Below are 21,153 nucleotides of genomic sequence, written 5' to 3' on the forward strand. Positions count from 1 at the left end.
TTAGCTGGGTTTTATTGCAACATTTCTGGTTTTGCCACAATTAAAACTATTTTAGTAAAGTAACTATGCATTCTTTCCATGCGCTGAATAGGAAAAAAATAACAAAAAATAACAAAACAAAACAAAAACCCAAACTCCTTATAACAACTTAACCAGCAGGAGTTGCCCTACGACATTTACACCATTAACTGTGAATCTGTATGAGGTTCTTGTTTGTTTATCTACACTTGGAGTATCACTCCCTACCCTGTACTTGGAAGGTCAGCATCCTGGGTCAGTTTCCAGCACACAGCCCTATACTAATACTTCAGAAGAAGAATTAATAACAAAAGCTTCCGCAACTGGCTGGCTACGGCTCTCCTATGTAGAAGCTTATCAGGGACTAGGGCTTAATACAGAAAGAAGCTCCAAAGTCTGTCTTAAAACAGATTCTGAAGTGTCAGCGCTACTCTGAATCAGAATGAAAAATGCTAATTTGGCATAGAAACATTAAAAAAAGAATGCACTTTGACAATATTATAAACCAAATAAAGATAGTATGATTTAAATACCTTAAGTCAAAAAGAGTAATGACAAAAAATAAAGTTTTACTTTGCAAAATGTAGTCTCAGCACACCATTTCAGAATCATCAACATTTGTTTTTGCCTCTTTTCAGACAAGAATGTAGCTGAACTCAACTCATTCCCACAGCATATTTCAGTTTATTTTCCAGTGGAATGCTTTTCAGTCAGGAATGGCTAAGTCACTTCTATTAATGCCTGATGCACCCAACAATGGGATGCAATCAACTTCAGCTTTACTGTTAACCTGAAGATCCCACAACAAGAGCATTACACAAAGTGCAGGCTGAGTCTTTGTCTGGGAACTGTGCTGTGCTATTTGACCCCAAGTTCTGGTGATTTCAGGAACAGACCCAATGTGGAACAGACCCAGTGATCAATGATCCCATGGGAGCTCACATGGAACCTTTCTATGCATTCAGAAGAAAGTAGCTCAGATAGCTTGCTAAAAATTCTGTCCTAGTGCTGCTGACACTGGGACAGTGATCTGCCCATGTCCTGCAGCTATGCAGCTGGAGCGGGCAGAGAGAGATGAGGAAGTCTTCAGAGTCTGAGACTGCCAGCTGGGTCTCTGAGACTAGGTATGCTGGAGCATGTTTAGGATAGTAGTACAGCTGGCACAAAGAAGGGCTCCCCAGAACATACAGCTGTGAGAGATGACAGGGTGTGGGAACAGACATATTCTGCAAGTCAAGCAAGTGCTGGGCTATGTGAGTGCTGCTGGGATTGAGCAACCCGGCCTGTTAGTATGCACTACTCAGTATTGGCTGAATGGGTGTCCCCAGCTGGCTGGCAGCCACTCCTACTATGACTAAGAAAGGCAAGCAGGTCCCAGGAAGGCACATGGTGAAAAATAATCTCAAAAGCAAAGAGCAGAGCTATGCAAATATACATTATCCTCACCCTTTTGGACACTGAGGTTCAGTAATGTCCTCACACTCTTCTTCAACCCAGCTTGCCTCTCCTTAAAACAAATGAGTGCAATTTATTTTTCAAGACAGTAAATTCCTTTATTGATCAATGCAATTTTTTCACTTTATGTTTTTAAAACTATACTGTATCCTTACACCATTCAAACAAGCACAGGTACACAAGAGACACTACAGGAGTTTGCTGAGGGCATTTACCTTTGCACGCAGCTTGATAATTGACACAGCAATCATTATTTTCCACACAATCATCTGAGCAGGAGCAATGATATTCTGGTCGCCTCTTCTCTCCACACCTGAACTTATTACATGTCCATATATGAGCTACAAACAGATGAGAGAGGGGGACAATATGACAGTTAACACCAAGCAAGTGCCAAAATACCAAATGCTAAGTTCTACTGAGTTCAGTTGAATCATTTGGTTCTAATAAGTCAGCACTGGAATTTTAAATTTCAGGTTGACACTATATTAATGAGTTCTACAAAGACTTGTAAAGTTGGGTAAGATGAGAAACAAGTTATAAGAATATCATAAATCAAATATTAAGCTAAAAACACAAGTTCTGTCTTTTGTGTTACTACCCCCAATAACATTATACTCCATAATAATTTTCCATGGTACTTGTCACACATTTACCTATCACGCTCCTAGATTTTGGTAAATCATGATCACTTCCTACTTTGAGACCATTTTTCGCCACTGCAGTCTATTTTGTTGTCCCATGTTTTCCCAGAAGCCATTATGATAGCCATGCTTCACACTCAAGCAAGGGAATAATCAAGCAGAGTGCTTGAACAGCAGGGTATTGGGTAGGAAAAGAGCATTCACAGGGCAGCTCTGTCCTCCCCCTTTCTCATGTAGGCCATGACTGACACAAAGACCCAGTATACAGAATTCACTCCTCTTCCCAGCCCCAGAATGTGCTAGCTGTGTACTTGATAAGAGGGACAATGCGTGCCACTGTTCTTTCACTACCAAGCACAGAAAACAAAAGGCTGGCTGAGATCTGCAGACACAGTTCCTCCTGCACTTTTCAAGGACAAGTGCAGCAACACAGTCTTTCAATTTGTCTCTCCTATTAACAGCATATAAGCTTTACTGGAATGTAAAACATCTACACGTAGCCCTGAGGCTCCTTCCCCAGGAGCCCCTAGTAATCATCACTGCCAACAGAGGGGGGAGGAGGAGGTGGGACCACTGCAGCAGAGAGACCACACTGCTCAGTCTTCCTTCTCTTGCCCCTTGAAAACCATTTCAAGTTGGAGTAATGACCACCTGACCACAGCAGAGCTCACATGTGCAAAGCTGTCCCATATGAGAACTTGCCTCCATTGCCTCAGTAGTTTTTGCCATCCTTACCTGGCTGTATGCATGTTTCCTGGTAATCTAAGCAGCAGTTTCCAAGCTTAACACAATCTCTGTCACAACGACAGCTTCCAAAGGTCCTTTCAAAGCAACGACCTTTGCAGGTTTTGACTGTAATACAGAATAGTGTTATTAATCAATATGCAAAGAAAACAATCAGCCTACAGAGTGACACAGCTGGTCATTCCACTACTGACAGAGGGGCTGCAAACAAACAAACAAAAATGAGGCAGCTGAAGAAAAAGAAAGGTCTTAAACCAACTAAATACGTTTATTTTCTCTTACTGAATGAAAATGTCATGGTGAAGCAGGGGAAAGAAAAGGTCTTGTTTTAACGGGAATATGATATTTCATTTCTGGCAGACATCACTGAAACCAAGGACTACAATTCTAGTTGTGACCGCCACTGCCTCTCAGCAACTCCAGGAGATATTTGTACAGTCATTCAGTACATGAAATATCTCCATAAGAGGAAATACGAACCCTTGTTTTCAGCTAGAGAGCCTTTACAATGTAGATAACACCAATCTTCATTTTTGGCGCTGACAATCATCTATTTTATGTAAGCAAATAAACATCAGTTGAAATCTAGATCACATGAGGCCGGCTTGCATCTCTCCCATAGACTGAATGGCTAGTTTCATACAAAACAGAGACACTCCAGAACAGAAACTGAAGAAGCCCAGCTCTATATTCCACCGTATCACAGTCAAGATACCACTTGGAGATATGGAAAGATCTGTTTCCAATCAAACACAAAGGCATGAACCTTTGTGTACCGGTCACTGGCTTAATATTTGTTCAGTTTTAATGCAAAAAAGGCAGAGTCTTCTAAAGTAGAACATGGCTGCCTGAAAAAAAACAAAACAACTTAGCACTGATTTGCAGCATTGGCAGCACCTTATTTGGCCAGTGTTATACTGTAAGCAGTATATGAAGTGAATTCACAATTCTGCCTTCGACTTCTCAAAAGTCTTGAAACGTGTGGTATGAGGTAGTAAACTAAAAGGTAGTAATGTGGTGGTATGGCAAAGCTCTAATAAAGTGGGCAAAGATAAACAGATTCTAATGAGAAGCCACTATTTTCCATTTGGGTTAAAAATCATTGCAGCACTGTTTGTTAAACGGACCTTCAATTATTTTAGATTTGTACCATGAATAAAATTGTTCTCAAGGAGAAGGTTGATTTGTGTGCCCCGGTGGTGCAGTGGTAGAAGTGCCGCTTTGTAACACCAGGGCCCAGGTTCGAATCCCCCCTGTGGTGCAAGTGGTAGAAGTGCCGCTCTGCTACACAGGAGGCTCGAATCCCGGGGGTTGGACTCGATGATCCCTAAGGTCCCTTCCAACCCGCATGAGATTATGATGATGATACTATGATATCTTAAAATGTTTAACCTTCTACCTGAAGAAATGTCACCATCAAAAAAATTATTTTCAGGGCAGAAAACAGTAAAAAAAATTCCACAAAGAACATTTTCAGATGATAATTCTAACTAAAACACAAAAAAAACAACAACCTTTTTATTTTCGTAGTTGACTGGAAAAGATGAAAAATAAATGTTCCAGGATAACGTGAAATAGAAATTCTTGGTTTTGGGTTTTTTTTCTTTCTTGTGTCTTTTTCTTTTTAAACAGTGAACTGAGAAAAAGCCACATGACATCACCGCAGACACAGCTGGAATACGTGGAAAATGCCAGCTTAGACACTGAACACCAGAATGAGTTTACCTTTCAAGTAAGTACACAGGTACTAAGTACACCTGAGGTTAATTTCCCGGTATTTTCATACCACTCTAAATGAAACTATTTCAACCAATGCATCCAATGTTCTTCATGTATCAAGAAAGGATGGCATTCTGGTAAAAGTAAAATTAACTCACAGAAGAAAAAAATAAATTGCTAGAAATATTACTAATAAAAGGTATATTAGTTACCATCTTTTGAACAGCTCGGCTTCAGGCCAAATATACATCCTAGGATTGTCGTTAACACGCAGACACAGAGTATCTGTGGGACAGAAAGGAAAAGGGAGCAATTGTGAGTGACCACAGAATGGTTTAGAAAGCCTTCATTTTCTCTAATAACACTACACAATTGTACTGAGCTTGATCAACATGCACATTAGGAGGCAGATTTCACCACTTACACAAGCAGTTTTCATTCACAGAAGCAGTTACACCGATTGCAACTAATTACCCGTGCATGAAAGAAAATTCTCTAGGCTGGGTTCTCTAAACTTTCTTATTAAGTTAGGTCAAGTAAATACTGTGATTTATTTCCCTCTTGTGAATGAAAAAAAAAAAAAAAAAAAAAAAAAAAAGATGCTTATGTTTAGACATGTATTCATTTTCTACAAAACTTTCTTTGTTCCACTTCTTCCTTCCTCCTGGACTGTTCTAAGAAAATGAAGTTATGCCATTGACCACAGACTACAAACAGAAGCTTTGGCCTTTAGCAATACCTATAATTTTCCTAGGCAGGAAAACCTTTTCCCACTTCCTAGTATGTAGTTCAGTGTTGGTCTATACAATGGTAAGCAGCTGTGGGATGTCACATTAGACCAACCACAGTGTCTTACACTGACCAGAAAGTGTCGCCATGTTTACTTTGGATTCTCAATGCTTTAAGGCTATTAAACAGGCACCATATTGCTCACAGCCAGCACTTCAAGCAAGATCTAATGCCTACTTAAATAAAGGGATAGATTCCTTCTAACCTCACTATCCTCACTGGATTCAGTCCATAAACTCTTTAGGAACAGTGCATATATTATCACTACATCCACAGTAATTAAAGGCAGTCTGGGAAAGCCAGAAATGCACTCATGACTGCCATTTTATTCAAGCATAAGCTGTAATATTGAAGTTAGCTAAAAGTCCTGAAAGAGAAAGCACTTTCAGAAAAATAATGCTTTCCCATTCAGAAGTATTGAGGAAGACAGTAGAGAATGTACATGTCAGCCTTCTGGTCATAATTCTCTGAGAAAGAGGACGTGGAAACAATAGTTAAATATTTTCAAACACTCTCCAATAAAAGTTATGTACTGCTTACATTAAGCATTTCTCTTTTTACCTCCTTCCCCATCAGCAACAGCTGCTGAATCAGTTATTTGAGTGCAATACCAGGACCTTGGAAATCTTCCATCTGAAATATCACCTAGATAAGTACACACACAGGGAGGTAGGTGTCATGTCAGATACTAGACTTCAAGGCTTATTAAAATCAACAGGGAGAGCAGAACTTATTACTGTTCTTTTTATTTATACATTATTATTGGAAAACAAAAACTTGAATTCTTGAACTCAGTTATAAAAAATGAACTTGAGTCTGCTTTATTTCAGGGTGATGATGGATTTATTGCTTTATGCCACACTACTAAGCTTAACGAGTAGAATGCCTGTTGATGTGTAACCACAAGCAGGCATCAAACAAATAAAAAAACCTCTATTCTGAGTGTAATCCTATTCCTATTCCTGAGATTTTGGCAACGAGTGTTACAAAGCCCTATTTTTGCACTGTGTTCCAAAATTTCTGTTTCACTTCCATGAACATAATTAATTTCAACAAGCAGAAGCATGAAAAGGATTATGTTCACTGGGACATACTAGTATCTTTTGGGTAGGAAAATGATAATGTTTCTGATGAAGTAGTATATGTTGTATATGTTGTGTTTCCAGCGAGCAATAATATGGAAACCCCCAAACATCATAAAACACAACACACTACCAGCAGTCTGTCTAGTACAGATCAACTCTGCTCTTAGATTTCTTCTATAAACAACAGAAACAATCTCCAGTTCCTTACCTGGCATAATATGTCCACCTGTAACTAAAGAAAAGCTGGGAACTGTACTGTATTGTAACAATGGATATTCAAGTATTTCTTTTCCTAATGCTAGCCCTACTATCCGAAATAGCTTTAGAATACTGCAGTAAAGTATATTTAAGACTTTTTTTTTTCTCCTTCAAAGCTTAATAAAGAAACTTCTCAAGGACAGCAGCTTAGACTGTCCTGGGACAGTCAACTCTAACCAAGTACTGTAAACTACATAATTACTTTGAATAAGACCTTTACCTTGGGTCCTTAGTCTTTAGACATTTGGATGTTACCCGCACAAACGCCACAAGCATTCTAATGGAACAATGTGGAACAACTAAACCTGGCCAATCAGCAGTAGCAGTCTTGCCTAAGCCCAGCAACAGTTATTACAGCAACTGTTAACATGTTGTCTGTCAGTGAAAATGCTCTGAGATCATCAGCTCTGCAAATGACCAGAAATGACTGACTTCTAAGAAGACTGCCTAGGTACAAAAGGTTATCTCACTAACACAGCCCCAAGGTGCACTAATTTGCTTCACTTCTTGCTATTTGGGACTTCACTCCCGCAGGCAGTTTATGAATATTACCTGAACTATTTTGCATACAGCTATATCAGGTTTGGGATGCTGCAATCTTCTGTGTAAAGATTTTGTTTATTGTTGTTACGTACAGACAAGCAGCCACATATATAGTTTAAGTTTTATGAACAAGAGCCTTGTTTCAAACTTGCAGAAAGAATATGGGAATCCAACACATAATAGGAAGGGGAATAAAATTAAGAAAACCAGACCTCATTACTAACAAAAGCAGCACATAAACTGTTTGTGATTTTTAATTTAAGAGATTGCTAGAACAAAACGTAAGGTTTCTCAACCAACTCGGTAACAACTGCAAAGAAGAAAATGTCCTGTTTTGTTTTAAAAATATTTTCTGAGAAAGTTTGTTTTGGAATCCAAAACATTGCCATCCAGGGATGAATCTCCGTCTATCACTGCTTCCTTTACGTGGGAGGAAGCAATAAAAGATTTGCTTTGTAAACATTATAGTGGTTGGGAATAGGTGGTTGAGCGTCTGGAAAAATGCAATCCAGAAAACATTTCAAAAGCCTTTTATTTTGAGCTGGGAAGATGGCAAGATGATAACATGGTTAGAGAGCAGGCTTATTTTCACCACTCATCTCTGTAGGGATGAAGTCAAAGAGAAATGCAGTAGCGGTTTCAGTGAGCTGGTGGAAAGGCTCAAGTGCAGTCTGTAGATACCAAATGCCAAAGTGGCTGATCAGCAAACTACAGGGCAGGTCCCAGTGATACACAGTGATGCATAGGGAAACTTTTCACCATTCCTTTGCAAAGGAAAAACAAAATATTCTTCTGTCACAGTTCATTTCTCTTCACTTTTTACTGTTTGTCCATCTCCCCTACTCCCCCCTCTATTCATTCATTCTGTATTTCCTATGGCAAAAAACACTGTCATTTCCTTTAAGGAATGATCCATAATCATTCTGGATTAAGTTTCTTCCTGTGCTGACTCTCCTCAGTCTTTGTGTACCATGTACTCAGCTGCTTTCTATCTTTTTTTTCATCCCTAGTGTTCTATGTCACTCCAAGGCTTAAGGCATACTAGTTAACTAACCACTGTGCAATTAACAAAGAAGCCATGCAAAACAGTGGATTTTCATTCTAACATCCATGATTGACTCTTGCAGTTGCTGTGTCACGTCTGCCCATGAAGTGAGAATGTCTAGACTGGGTTCGTAATGCCAGTATTACAAAAACATGTGGAATTTTCCAAAACCACTGGGATCTGTCAAGGGCTATGTTTTCACCATTTTTATGTGCTTAAAATAATTACTAAATATACGGACTTTAACACTGATAGACCTAAGAGAAAGAATTTCATCTGCAATGAAGATAGTAATAAACACTCAGTTTCAAGTCAGAGCATAGTCATCTTCTACCTTTATAAAGGTCATGTTAAAAGTACAGAAAACATACTGTACATAATCAAAAAAAAAAAAAAACCAGAAAAAACAGCAAAAACTTCTCTACACATGCCAAAGGCAGCAGAACATTTACTCATGTTCATAAAACCTATTTTTAAGTAGGGATAACCCTCACCAACTCAGCTCTATTCGCAAACAGGAGGATATTTAATAAATGTTACTGAGCTGAAGTGAAATGGATACTTCGTTCACACCAACATAGCTACTAGGCTAAGTAAATCAGAAAAAAAAAAAAAAAAAAAAAAAAAAAAAAAAAAAAAAGCAGTACTGAAACAAATGTGTTACACACATCGTATTTCCTTCATTCACCCCCAGTTTTCCAAATTAAATTTGGTTATGATTGTCAAAGACTCGATTTTGTTGACCCACATTCCTTGTCTGGAGTCCGCAATGGGAAAGGGAATTGCTGAGACTCTCAGATCTTGGTTGTCCTGAAACACTGAAGGTGACTGTATTAGCCTGAAGTCAACAGAGGCAAAAGACAGAGATCACTGTTTTTCTTCTCAAAGAAGGCTGCAACAACTCATGTTGTTTCTACAAAATGCTCTCAGACTTATTGTACGCTATTGCAGCCACAGCCTAAGGTCATTCAAGGGGCAAGAATGTTTTAGAGGTAGCTTGGACATGGTTTAGTGGGAGCTATTGGTAATAAGTGAACAGTTGGACTGGATGATCTTTTAGGTCTTTTCCAACCTTGGTGATTCTATGAGCCATGTCAAGGTACTACAAAAAGCCTTCAAGGATCTTACCAAAGAGCTGTAACTTCACACAGTGGGGAAATTATTAGCAAATGCCATTATTATACTACAACTCTCTAAATACCTTACAGAACTATTTAAGCGTCTAGTTTTAACAAGAAAGAAACAAAAAGATAAAATAGAGTCAGCAGCTGCCAACAAACTAATAAAAGCAAAAGTAGAGAAGAAAATATGGTCTTCTGCTGGCCACACTCTTCCAAAAAAACTCTTTTCAAGAATAAATCTAAAGCTGCTATAATTTATAGTAGTTTCCTAAAATTAGTAACAAGAGTGTACAGGTTGCTTTTATTGAGTGCTGATAATACTATTGAATAGACTGAGTAAGCCACTTCCATTTTTTCCTCTTCAGATGTTGCTACTGCCACCATTCAGCAACTTGAGGCTGAACAAGACTCAGTAGCCTTACAAAGTCAGTGAAGAAATTCTGTAAAATGGAGCATAACGAGTGTAAAAAAAAATTGTAAACCACAAAGAGGTACAAGAATAAGACAAAAAGAGCATCAGAGCGACTCACTATGACACTCCACTAAGCTCAGTGGTAACCAATTACAGACACAGCTTTAGTCCTGGCTCCCATGGCTATTTTCCAAAGCGAAGGGCTGATTGAGAGGCTATTATTTGCCTCTGCGTTCTTTGAAAATAGCTCCTCAAAATACAAAAGGCAAACTATCAAAAGATCCTCACTTTACAACGTGGAAACTTTGTATTTCAGCCAGAAGAGCACTTCAGTACTGTTTCATTTGATCCTATCAAAGAGAAAGAGCACAATGGAAGACCAAGATTTTTACTTAGGTCAACTGGCCTCCATGCCTTTAGAGAGCTGAGCTGGGAAAAGGTGCATCTGAATTTTTTCAATACTGTAAATATGGCATTTTTTCCTCATTAATTCTCTCTTGTCCCCAGCTACTTTACTCAACGCTGAATAGCTAAACAATAGCCAAAAGCCCTTCTTCATTCCGCTCAAAGGAATGTGCTCTCCATCACACTGGGTTTACAGCAATATCCACCACTGTCATATAATACTTTTATTGCATTGACCTGTGCAACATCTGCGCAGGAAAGGAAAGTTTATTTAGGGTGTTTGTTGTTGTTGTTTTTCAGTACAAGAAGTGTATTTTTACTTTGTTTCAATTTCTTTCCACTGTTATTTTCAAAATTCCAAGACATTATAAAATAACTTCTCTGAAAATGACGTGTTTGATGACGATGATGTGAGACACTGGCAGATCCTGTTAGAGCATCCTTTAAAATAAGTATTTATTCAGTTCCTATTGTGTGTACATAGTGATTATTTCCTAACACTGACTCTGGAGCAAGAAACTTTTCAAACTTTCCATGATTTCAAAGCTTTACCTTGTTCCACTCCTCCTTTCTGCTGAGATCAACAATTCAATTGTAAGTCAGATCAGAACAATTCAGTCATTGTACATTTCTACTGATATTAGTGAATGAATGCCAAGGAAAAGTTTTTAAGAGTAGAGGCTTGGTGGAAGCCTTGCATAATTTCCTATCTTTGACCTCACATGAAACTAAAGTCGGCTTGTCCGTGGCAGGTAGGCAATCCCTGCAAAATTAATGAAAGGAAATAAGACACAGCCTTAGATGGAGGTCTGAATGTTCAAGCAGAACCTCTGAGCACACATGACACTATTAACAGCCCCACTCCTTTGTGCAGTCTGACTAGACTAAATGGCTGATCCAGGCACACCAGTCTAATCTATCGTCAGATAGTCTAAACTTAAATTCCTAGGCATAGCGTGGATATTTTCAACCATGCAGTCAGCCAGCAACATTAACAGAAACACGCAAGTCCCACAGCTGGATACATTTGATTTGATTCCAAGCTCTGCCCTGCAACTGTAGCCAGGGAAACCAGAACCACTCACATACTGCACTCAGGAGTTCAACTGAAAACCTCTACCATGGTTTTAATCCTTCAACTCAGCTACATAAGGGAGGAGATCGTTTCGCATCCTGTCCTAAATGGCACCTTCTTTTGTCTGGTAGCTGTGCCTAACCTGCCAAACTCAAAATGAGCTCAAATACACTTAGAATAGATACAAATCACACCTGACTACAGCCTATCCTATGAAGTGACCACTCAAGTCATGAGAGAGCTCTGAAGCAGTGTAGATATATTCCTGACTCAGAAGGGACCCACAAGGATCATCAAAGCCAGCTCCACACAGCACAATCCAAAATTCAAATGGCACATCTGAGAGCACTGTCCAAATATCCCTTGAACTCTGGCAGCTTGGGGCTGTGACCTCTGCCCTGGGGAGCCTGTGCCAGTACCAAAGGACCCTCTGGTGAAGAATCTTGTCCCAGTCTCCAACCTGACCTTCCCCTGACCAAAGTCCATGCCATTCACTTGTGTCCTGTTGCTGTCATGAGAAAGCAGGGATCAGCACCTGCCCCTGAAGCTGAAGTAGGCTGCCATGAGGCTTCTCTTCACCCTCCTCTGCTCTGGGCTGCACAAACTAAGGGACCTCAGCTGTTCCTCATACATCTTACCCTCTAGGCTCTCCATCACCTTCATAGCCCTCCTTTGGATGCTCTGTAATAATAATTAATACGTCCTTCTTATATCGTAGCACCCAAACCTTCACCAAGTGCTTGAAGTGAGGCCACACTGCACAGAGCAGAGCAGGACAATTCTTCCCCTTGCATGGTAGGGGTGCTGAGCCTGATCCACCCCAGTGAATGGCTGGCCCTTTGGCTGCCAGAGCACACTGCTGACTCAAACTCAACTTGTCATTAACCAGAAACCTCAGATCACTTTCTGTGATACTGCTCTCCAGCCCCTCATTCCCTAGTCTGTACATTTATCCAGAGCTATCCTGTCCCATATGCAGAATCCAGCACTTGCTCATGTTAAAACTCATGCAGTTGCGCTGCCCTCCAGTTTCTCAAGATCTCTCTAACTTTGAGAGATTCAACAGCACCTCTCAATTTACTGCTTCCACAAACTTAACTTAGTATACCTTCAAGTCCTGTATCATTGATAAAAGCATTAAAGGGAGACGGTCCTTGTTTTGCCAATGTTTTGAAATTGCCTGTTCCCAGTGCTCTTAAGAGGTCACTTAAAGTGACCAGCACTGATGGACACTAATGCCTTCAAAAGCAGGCTCCCAGAGAACCCTGCTAACTAGTTTCCTGAGCAGCTCTTCCAGAGTTAGGAGTCTCTCCTGACTACCACAGTGGCAGCTGTTGACAAGAAAAAGACTTACATCAGGCTAAGCATCCCAGTTACAATGGGGTTTATGACTCAGATCTTACACATTAAACTTCATGTAGAAAATCAACAGACAACTAGAACCAGATTTATATAACCATAAGGCTGAAACGAAGGGACCTCAAACTGGTTTTTAGTCCAATCACCAAAGCGGGATCAAAACTGAATTGAGGCCACGTTGCTGAAGGCTGCATGCAGTTGAGTTTCAAAAGCCTTCAAGAGAGACTGCTCAACTTTCTTGGGCAACATGTTCAAATACTTAGTTGTCCTCCTACAGTACACTGCTTTTTGTGTAAACACCCCCCCCCCTCCCCCCCTTCCCTTATACTCAATATAAAATATAAGAACATCTACTACTTCAAATGAAATTGTTGCATATCCATACAGGTACAAGGTTTATCTTCTTGAAAACACCCTTACAGGCAGGGGAAGGCTGCTATAATGGGCAGGATCTGAGCCTCATCCAAGCCTATCTAGGCTGAAACAGTCCAGCTCCCTTGGCTTCTCCACACTTGTGAGGAACTTCTGTCCTTGACCTTGATCTGTTATGACTAAGAGATCTTCTAATGCAAATGTCATTTGTAAATGACTTTTCCAGTTCTGACAAAGGAAAAGTCTGAAACTGTCAATGTGAAGAATCATTTATTTTGTAACATCTCCCTCCCCCCCCCCCCCCCCCAACACTTCAGTTTTTAAACACATGGAAAATTTTAGTGAAATGAGTGAACCAGACAAAACCCAGTGAGATTTGCTGGCCAACCTGAATTGAAAACCTCAAACCTAAGGAAGAAGTATGTTGCTGTTGAGGTCGCAAGCTGGTCAATCATACAAAGGCAGTAGATGAGCCTGGAGAGAACATTAACAGCACATTTGGCTTTGAGGAGCAAAGGTAAAAAAAACACAAAAGACAATAAATGGAAAGATGTGCTAAGAGATTACGTAAACAAAAAGATCACCATCTCCTATGATGGCTCAGCGCTGGATGTTTGCACTTAGTTGCTCTTCAGGAAGAAAGAAGGGTTAATAAATCCCTGCAGGTCTGTCCCACCATCCAGGAAATCCCGCCCGTGTGTAGCACCAGAAGAGTGACACGTAATATGAGCATCTACAGCTGAGCTAAAATTATACCTGCCACAACAAGAGCTGCTAAAAGCAGAGGTGATTCTATACCACTTCCTCATCTACCCACATCCTCCCTCACCCAGTGATCCCTCAGTTCACAATAGCTGAGTACCGCCATGAAACATGGAGGAGCTCCTGAAACCACCCACAAGTCAGTTCTACGTGTCAGCCTTCTGCATATGGTGACTTCACAGCTTCTCTCTGATGGGATAAAATCACCTCATCAGCAGAATCTGGCAATGCAGAAGTTGCATTCAAGTTGTACAGACATCTATGAGTGGCAAACACATGCACAGAAATAGGGGAGTGTAAGCAAGACTATGCTTTCCAGAAATTATTTTCTTTTCTTCAAAAAAAGCAGACAACAAACAAATGAAAAACAAACAAAAAACAAACACCACCACACACAGAAACTTACCTGTAATCACATTTTCCCATCTACCCAAATAAAGGTAGAAATGGAGTATGCAACTAGGATAAAGGCAGGCATAAGAAGCTTCCCTATGTTTACTTTGGGTAATATCACTTTTATTGTTTCCCACTGCACAACCAGGAACACTGAGCAGGGAAGTCAATTCCCTTTTTGCCCCTAACACTGGAATGACACCATTGACACACTGCTAAATGCACTGGCTGGTGATGGAGAAAGAACTTGTATTTCCAACTCATTTTCTACCATTCTCACATCCTAACATGATGTTTAGGCCAAGTATACCCTTGTTTTACTCAGGCCAATATCATCTAGTATCTGTAAAGTTTTCCAAACTCTGCCTAAATACTCTAAATTATCACTGTCTGCAGTAACTAGAAACAGTGCTGCATGGTTGCTTACAGCTTTCCACTTGTTTCTGTATAGATGGCATATATTTAATCTGAAAACTTTAGTCAGCACAGGATGAATGCTTTGCCAGTTCTTGGAGAACAACTGTGGTCTGAAAAATAAGGATGTGATTCAGAAGTACATGAGTGCATGCAAAAGTTTAAGCTTATGCTTAACTCCAGTCATGAAGTGATAATTTCTATTTGAATAGCACATGATTTTCACTATCACAACCCATTTTCACAGCTGAAAAAAAAAGACAGGCTGTTTTCACCATCTGCTGCAATGCCTTATTTTGGGACATCCTGTCCTTCCCAGAAGAGAACAAAGTTATGAAATAAGCTGCAGCCCATTACTCTTAAGAGTGCTTTTCAGCAGCATAGTTGCCAGGGAGAAAAAAAAATCCTCTACACATGATCACAGAACTTATGGAAATTGGGTCTTTTTCTTAGTGTTCTAGCAAGCCTGCTAATGTAACATACAACCTCTTACGTTAGCAAATATGCCCAGGGTGCAACTTCTAGAATGTGGCGGCCACTTCATTTGAAACAGTAACCAAGTGATAGGTAAACCTGGAAAGGCGACTCTGAAAGTGTATCACTTATGGATACACCACACAATAAAAGCTGCTGTAGTTCCAGAGAAGCTTCCTTCCAAGAAGGCCATAGTTTAACCTTGATAATGACTTCAGCTTCGTAACGATCACTCCGGGCAGTCTGGACAGTCTTATTTTCACATCTCTACAGGAAGGATAATTATAATACAGTTGCGTGGCTAAAAGTGGAAGCTGACCTACCTGCTAAGAATGGCTTTGGACACAGGTCCTCCAACCCAGGCCTGAAAGCAGCTCCGAAAAGCAGCCCCAAGGCACACTCGGAGGCAATCTTTCAAAGCACAGTATTTCAAATACAGCACAAAGCTACTTTTTAATCCTTCTTCTGTCTTCACTAAATCTTCTACAAATTTCCAATCATATTTCCCCATTTTAATCTGTTTGCTTTCACCTACATCAACTAGTTAAAACAGCACAAAGAACACTGGAAAATCATTAATACTAGAGAAGATTCAAGACAATTCAAGAGACGTAAAAGAAGCGACAAGCCGAAGGCTGTCCCAGATCCTCAGGTAGGCTGCTGCCCGCAATTACTAAGCACACCACCGCAAGCGCCGCACTGCTGCCCGCCGCAGAAGGACGAGACAGCCCCGCAGCGCTGCTAGTGCTGCAGGCAGAGCCCAGCCGAGGGCTTCCCAGGAGGGCCCTGGGAAGACGAACCTCTCCCGACCTCCATGGGGGATTGCCTGGGGCCGTCCGCACGCCCGCGTAGCACCGCAGAGCTACCCGCCGGGCCCTTACCAGAGAGAGCACTTTGTAGGTGTTGGGATCCTTGCTTTTGCCGCCCGGAGCTTTCTCCGGCTCCTCGGCCACCTCCAGGGCCGGCAGCATAGGCACGGCCGCAGCCTGCAGCTCGCCGTCGGCCGCCCCTTTCCCTCCGAGGCCCTCCTGGCGGCCGTTGCCCGCCGCCTTCTCCCCGTTGCCCTGCATGCTGCCCGCCGCTCTGCCCTCCGCGTTCCCGGACGCCGTTATTAATAGCCCGACCGGCCCGGCCTGGACAGCCCCGCCCCTCCCGGAGCGCTGCCGCCGGCAGCCCCCACTCCCACGCTGGCGGGGCCGAGCTGAGCCGGGGCCGAGGCGGGGGCGCAGGCCGCAGGCACGGCCCCGTTGCCCGCCCTCGTCTTGCGGGGCCTGACCGCCCCTCCGCGGGCGCGGCGCATCCGCACCTGTACCAGTGAACCTGCCGCTTGGTGGGGGCGGGTGTGAGGTGCCGTCACCGCGAGCCCAAAACAGAAGCTGGCAGGGAGGTGTTTACAAGGCAGAGTGGAGAACGTTACTTCTCACTAGAGGCAGCTTGGGGTTAGATGTGTCAGGGGCTCAGCAGGACGCAGCAGCACCTCTGTATGCACCATGTAGGTACCCTTCCACACACACTGTTCTACATCTTGTGTTTAGAAGGCGTTCAGCTCATCCATGGTTTGACCTCTCCCTGCCTATTCTCACTAGCTCAGCCCTACTGTTTGATAAGGGAGAGGTGCGCTGTTAGCTTTTTCAAATGATCCTACTTGACAGCTTGCTCCAGGATTATGTCTGGCTGTTCATGATCAGTTCCACATGGACTATGAGCCTACTAGTTGCCTAAAAGGTTCAGGGAATGCTTTGTTGGTCATTTCTCTAAGCAAGGTGGAAGTCTTCAGTAACACCAATAGTTGGAAAGTCTACTTATTGATAAATTGCTGAAAATTAACAGCTTGGCATAGGGGGACCTGGATGTGTGTGTGGTGGACACGGAGCTGAACATGAGCCAGCTATGTTCCCTTGCAATGAAGGCCAGTGGTATCCTGGGCTATGTCAAGGCAGTGTGTTGCCAGCAGATGGAGGAAGGTGAACCTTCTCCTCTACCCAGCACCTGTGAAGTCACACCATTAGGTCCAGTGCTGGGATCCCCCACACAAGAGATGTGGACATACTGGAAAGAGTTCTGAGAAGGGCCATGAAGATAAGGAAGAGACTGTAGCACCTCTCCTTTGAGGAGAGGCTGAAAGTTGGGAATGTCCAGCCTGCAGGCTGATTCAGGGATGATTTAACTAACATTTATAAATACCTGAAGAATGGGTGCAAAAGAGACAGAACCACTGTTATGATTCTTTTCAGTTGTTTTCAGTGGACACTGGGAAACAAAATGAAACAGAGAAGTTCCCACTGAAAATCAGGCAGCACTTCTGTGCTGTGTGGGTGATTGAGCACTGACACAGGTTATCCAGAGAATCACAGAATCACAGAATTATAGGGGTTGGAAGGGACCTCTAGAGATCATTGCGTCCAACCCCCTGCCAAAGCAGGTTCCCTACACCACGTCGCACAGGAAGCTGTGGTATCTCCTCGATAGAGATCTTCCTAAGCTGCCTGGACATGATAATGGGCACAATACTCTGAGTGTTCTTGCACAGGCAAGGGTTTGAGCAGATGGACACTAAAGTCCCTTCCCACCTCAGTGATCCTATGAAAGAACTCGTTTTCCATTATTACTTATACTTTATGTACAGTTACACATATTGAAATTAGATCATCTTTCATTCTAATATGATGATGGCTTTGAAATACAAGGAATTGAGAAGTCTATAGTAAATTTTCTTGTGATTTTGTGCCTTTAAGAGTAAGTCACATAGAAATCTTCCTTGCACTGTCTAAGTCATCTACTCAAAAGTTCCAGCAACACATGTTGTGCACTGGTGATTCAATGGAAATGATATATAATTAGATCACAAAACTGTGTCTTTTTTTCCATCTAAAGAAGGGCTTTACTGCAGCTGCAGCTAACTCTCAAGACATTCATTGAATACCTGTCCACTGACAGCTGTTTTTCTATGTACAAATGTTTGAGAAACACCCCCCAGTTTTATCATTTCTATGACAATAAAAACAGTTAAGGTACTTCAGGCTAAGCATGGAAAATAATTAACCTGTTTAGAAAATGATTAACCCACCAGTGAGAAGAACGCTCATCTCAGTTGACTGGCAGGGTGTCTAAGGTACACTATGCAAGAATGGAAAGGAAAACCAAACACAATTAAGTTTTGACATCTATGAAATCATGTGAGAAGTCTTTTCTGATGCATACTAGGAGAACAGATGGAACATTTCAAATGCTAAGCCTTCGGGAATCTACAGTTACTCCACTGCTTCTGGAGGAGATTGTGAAATACTGGTCAATACAGTTTTAATAAATATTTGACAAAATGCGTAACTGTGCAATTAATTAATTTCAATTGTTACTAAAACTGCAAATCCAAATTCCAAAAGACTTGGCTGTGGCTTTTTCAGCAGAGACACAGAAATCTTCAGAGGGACACAAGATTTCCATCAGCCAGTACATGCACTGAGCAATTAATTTCCTCACCAAATGAAAGGGGAAAACCTCGTTAAAAACAGCCATAGAATCATAGAATCACCATGGTTGCAAAAGATCTCCAAGATCATCTAGTCCAACTGTCCATCTACCACCAATATTTTCACACTAAACCACATCTGTTAATACAGCATCTAAACATTCCTTGAGCAGTTCCAGGGAGGAGTATTCAACCACATCCCTGGACAACCCTTTCCAGTACCTCACCATTCTTTTAGAGAAAACACTTTTCCTAATACCCAACTTGAACCTCTCCTGGTTCAACTTGATACTATTGCCTCAAGTCCTGTCATTAGTTATGCTGGAGAAGAAGCTGACCTCCCTTCAGGTAGTTGTAGCCTTTTGTATACAAAGTACAAGGGACCTGGAGTTGGGTGGCAAGGTGTGCGTGGGGTACCTCATTACATAAGCAGACTACCCCTGGGCTCCAGCCAGGGCACAGGGACCCTTCCTGCACTCTCAGTAGGCCACAGGTGTAGCTTGTGTGCTAAGCAGTACCCTGTTGTAAGGCTGCCTGTGATAATCTGTTCTATGCTGGCTGAGTCTTGAGCCTTAAATTATAGCACAAAGCTCCTCCCAGTGGGTGGTTGCAACTGTGAGCTTCTTGTTGCTTTATCTAATCCTCAGAAACATTTCTGTAGCTGTAAAAAAGACCAGAAACTCCAGACAAAGGACGTGCTTGTTAAAGATCGTTACTGCTCAGTGTAATGCTGGACTCTGCCCCTTATGTGTTTCTCAGCTCCCACTATAAGGACTTCTCTGGCATTCTTGTATGGGAGCTGTGCTGTAAACTGTTCTGAGAAGCAACAAGCAAATTGGTAACTTTCATAGTTTCTGAGTTATCATTCTTGGGAGTTAGTATAGTATAGTGACCTGTAACACTGAAGAATTGTCTAATCCTGCCCGCTTATAGTTTGGTGTAGATTAATGAAAATTCAGTAACTGTTAATGCAATAGCTGTTATTGCTGGCTACAACACAAGCAAACCATGGAAAGCCTTTATTGTAGCCATTGTACTTGCTTTGCAGCAATCATGTATCTAAGCAACATAGAAATATTGTTAATTTTAGGAAAAAAAAGGGGGGGCTAAAAACCTTTATGCTGTGAAATCCAGACAGTGACAGTGTGTTGGCAGTCTTTTATGGGAAGCACCAGTTACTGCATGAAAATATCCAGAAGATGTTTGAATACTTTAACACTACCCAGGCAAAAATTAATAGCAAGTCAGTTATGCTGTTATTATCAGACTAATGTCTCCAGCAGAAATAGTTTTACTGGTTACCAACCATGTCTAGGAGGTCTGCATATGCAAACAAGTCACCGGGAAGAACACTTTTGTGCATACATGGGAAAAAATTGCAAGAAGTTCACAAACTGGAAGGAAAATTAATAACAATACTGTACTGGAGTAATTAGTCTAGCAGTTTCCTGAAGACATGCTGGGTTAATTCAGGGCTTCTAGTGAAAGCAGTGTTTATGGATCTGAGAGGAGCGTAGAGCTTTGATTGCTTGGCAATGACTCTTAGCAGTATTGCAGGTACAATAACAGCCACTGCAACTAGCTGGGAATTTAAAGAAAACTGAAAATTCTTTCACAACTTAAACGTTGTGTAACTAATAAGAAGATATACATAATTACAAGCAGAACTTCTGTTCCCTTTCATGTTATTCTACTCATGATTTAGACAAGCTACAAACTTCTCTTTTAGTTTCTGCCTTATAAACCAGTATCTTCTAAGATATCTAGCAAATCATTGATTCAGGAGGTCACATATAGATAGGTCACTGTGAAACCTCATGACATTTTCTCCTTTGAATACGTTAAATGCATTCTTAAGGCTCAGCTGCATGACTCAAAAACACATTGAGAAATCCCCTTGCAGAAGAGAAAGCATCAGGGGAACTTAATGTGGTACTTGAAGGGAACATACAAGCAGGGGGTATTGGCTGTTTACATGGGCGGATAGTGAGGACAAGGGGGAATGGTTTTAGACTAAGACAGAGGAGATTTAGGTTAGACATTAGGAAGAAATTTTTCACACAGAGGGTGCATTGGAACACGTTGCCCAAGGGGGTTGTGGAAGTCCCATCCCTGGAGGCATTCAAGGCCAGGCTGGATGTGGTTTTGGGTGGCCTGCACTGGTGATTGGTGACTATCTACAGCACAGAGGTTGAAACTAGATGATTTTTGAGATCCTTTTCAACACAGGCCATTGTATGATTTGATGATCTCACTGATTTTTGATAGCTCAAAGTGGACAGCAAGACTCAATACAAATAGGAAATGGAAAAATAAGTAAATAAATCAGCTTTCAAAACAGATGCACAAGTAGAGGCAGAGATTTGAAGAAGTGCCTAAGGAATTTAGGAATGCACACCCTGCATCCCCAGGCAGATTTGTCTTCCTAAATCACTTTGAAATCCAGCATTACTTCATGCTAAGAGTACAACAACTGTACTAAGTCAGCTTAAACAGCAGTCAGAGATCTGCAGCTGAGGAGAATTTTGAGCCAGAGGAAAATTCTCCTGCTAAATACTATTTAAAAATGCTTTTTCATGATGTCTGTACACTTTCTG

The 21,153-nt window shown here is 41.5% G+C and overlaps 1 protein-coding gene across 5 annotated transcripts in view; it reads right to left on the minus strand.

The window, feature by feature from the left end:
* Positions 1 to 16,325, minus strand: part of ENPP1 (ectonucleotide pyrophosphatase/phosphodiesterase 1) — a 48,262-nt gene extending 31,937 nt beyond the window's left edge. The window contains exons 1-5 of one of the 5 annotated variants that reach the window (XR_014944045.1): positions 15,969 to 16,313; positions 4,793 to 4,865; positions 2,853 to 2,969; positions 1,689 to 1,814; positions 1,465 to 1,525 (exon numbers count right to left, since the gene is read on the minus strand). Coding sequence is in view for 1 of the 5 variants with exons in the window: in XM_015858551.3 (XP_015714037.3) it covers positions 1,465 to 1,525; positions 1,689 to 1,814; positions 2,853 to 2,969; positions 4,793 to 4,865; positions 15,969 to 16,157 (566 nt within the window). In the remaining 4 variants the exon portion in view is untranslated. Of the gene's footprint in view, positions 1 to 1,464; positions 1,526 to 1,688; positions 1,815 to 2,852; positions 2,970 to 4,792; positions 4,866 to 15,968 lie in introns of all 5 variants that reach the window. The other 4 variants (XM_015858551.3, XM_085541621.1, XM_085541620.1 and 1 more) reach the window with 4 other exon arrangements.
* Positions 16,326 to 21,153: the final 4,828 nt, after the last annotated feature.

Source organism: Coturnix japonica, chromosome 3 (assembly GCF_054131305.1).
Source record: "Coturnix japonica strain WE chromosome 3, WE-NBRP24, whole genome shotgun sequence".
NCBI classification, from domain to species: Eukaryota; Metazoa; Chordata; class Aves; order Galliformes; family Phasianidae; genus Coturnix; species Coturnix japonica.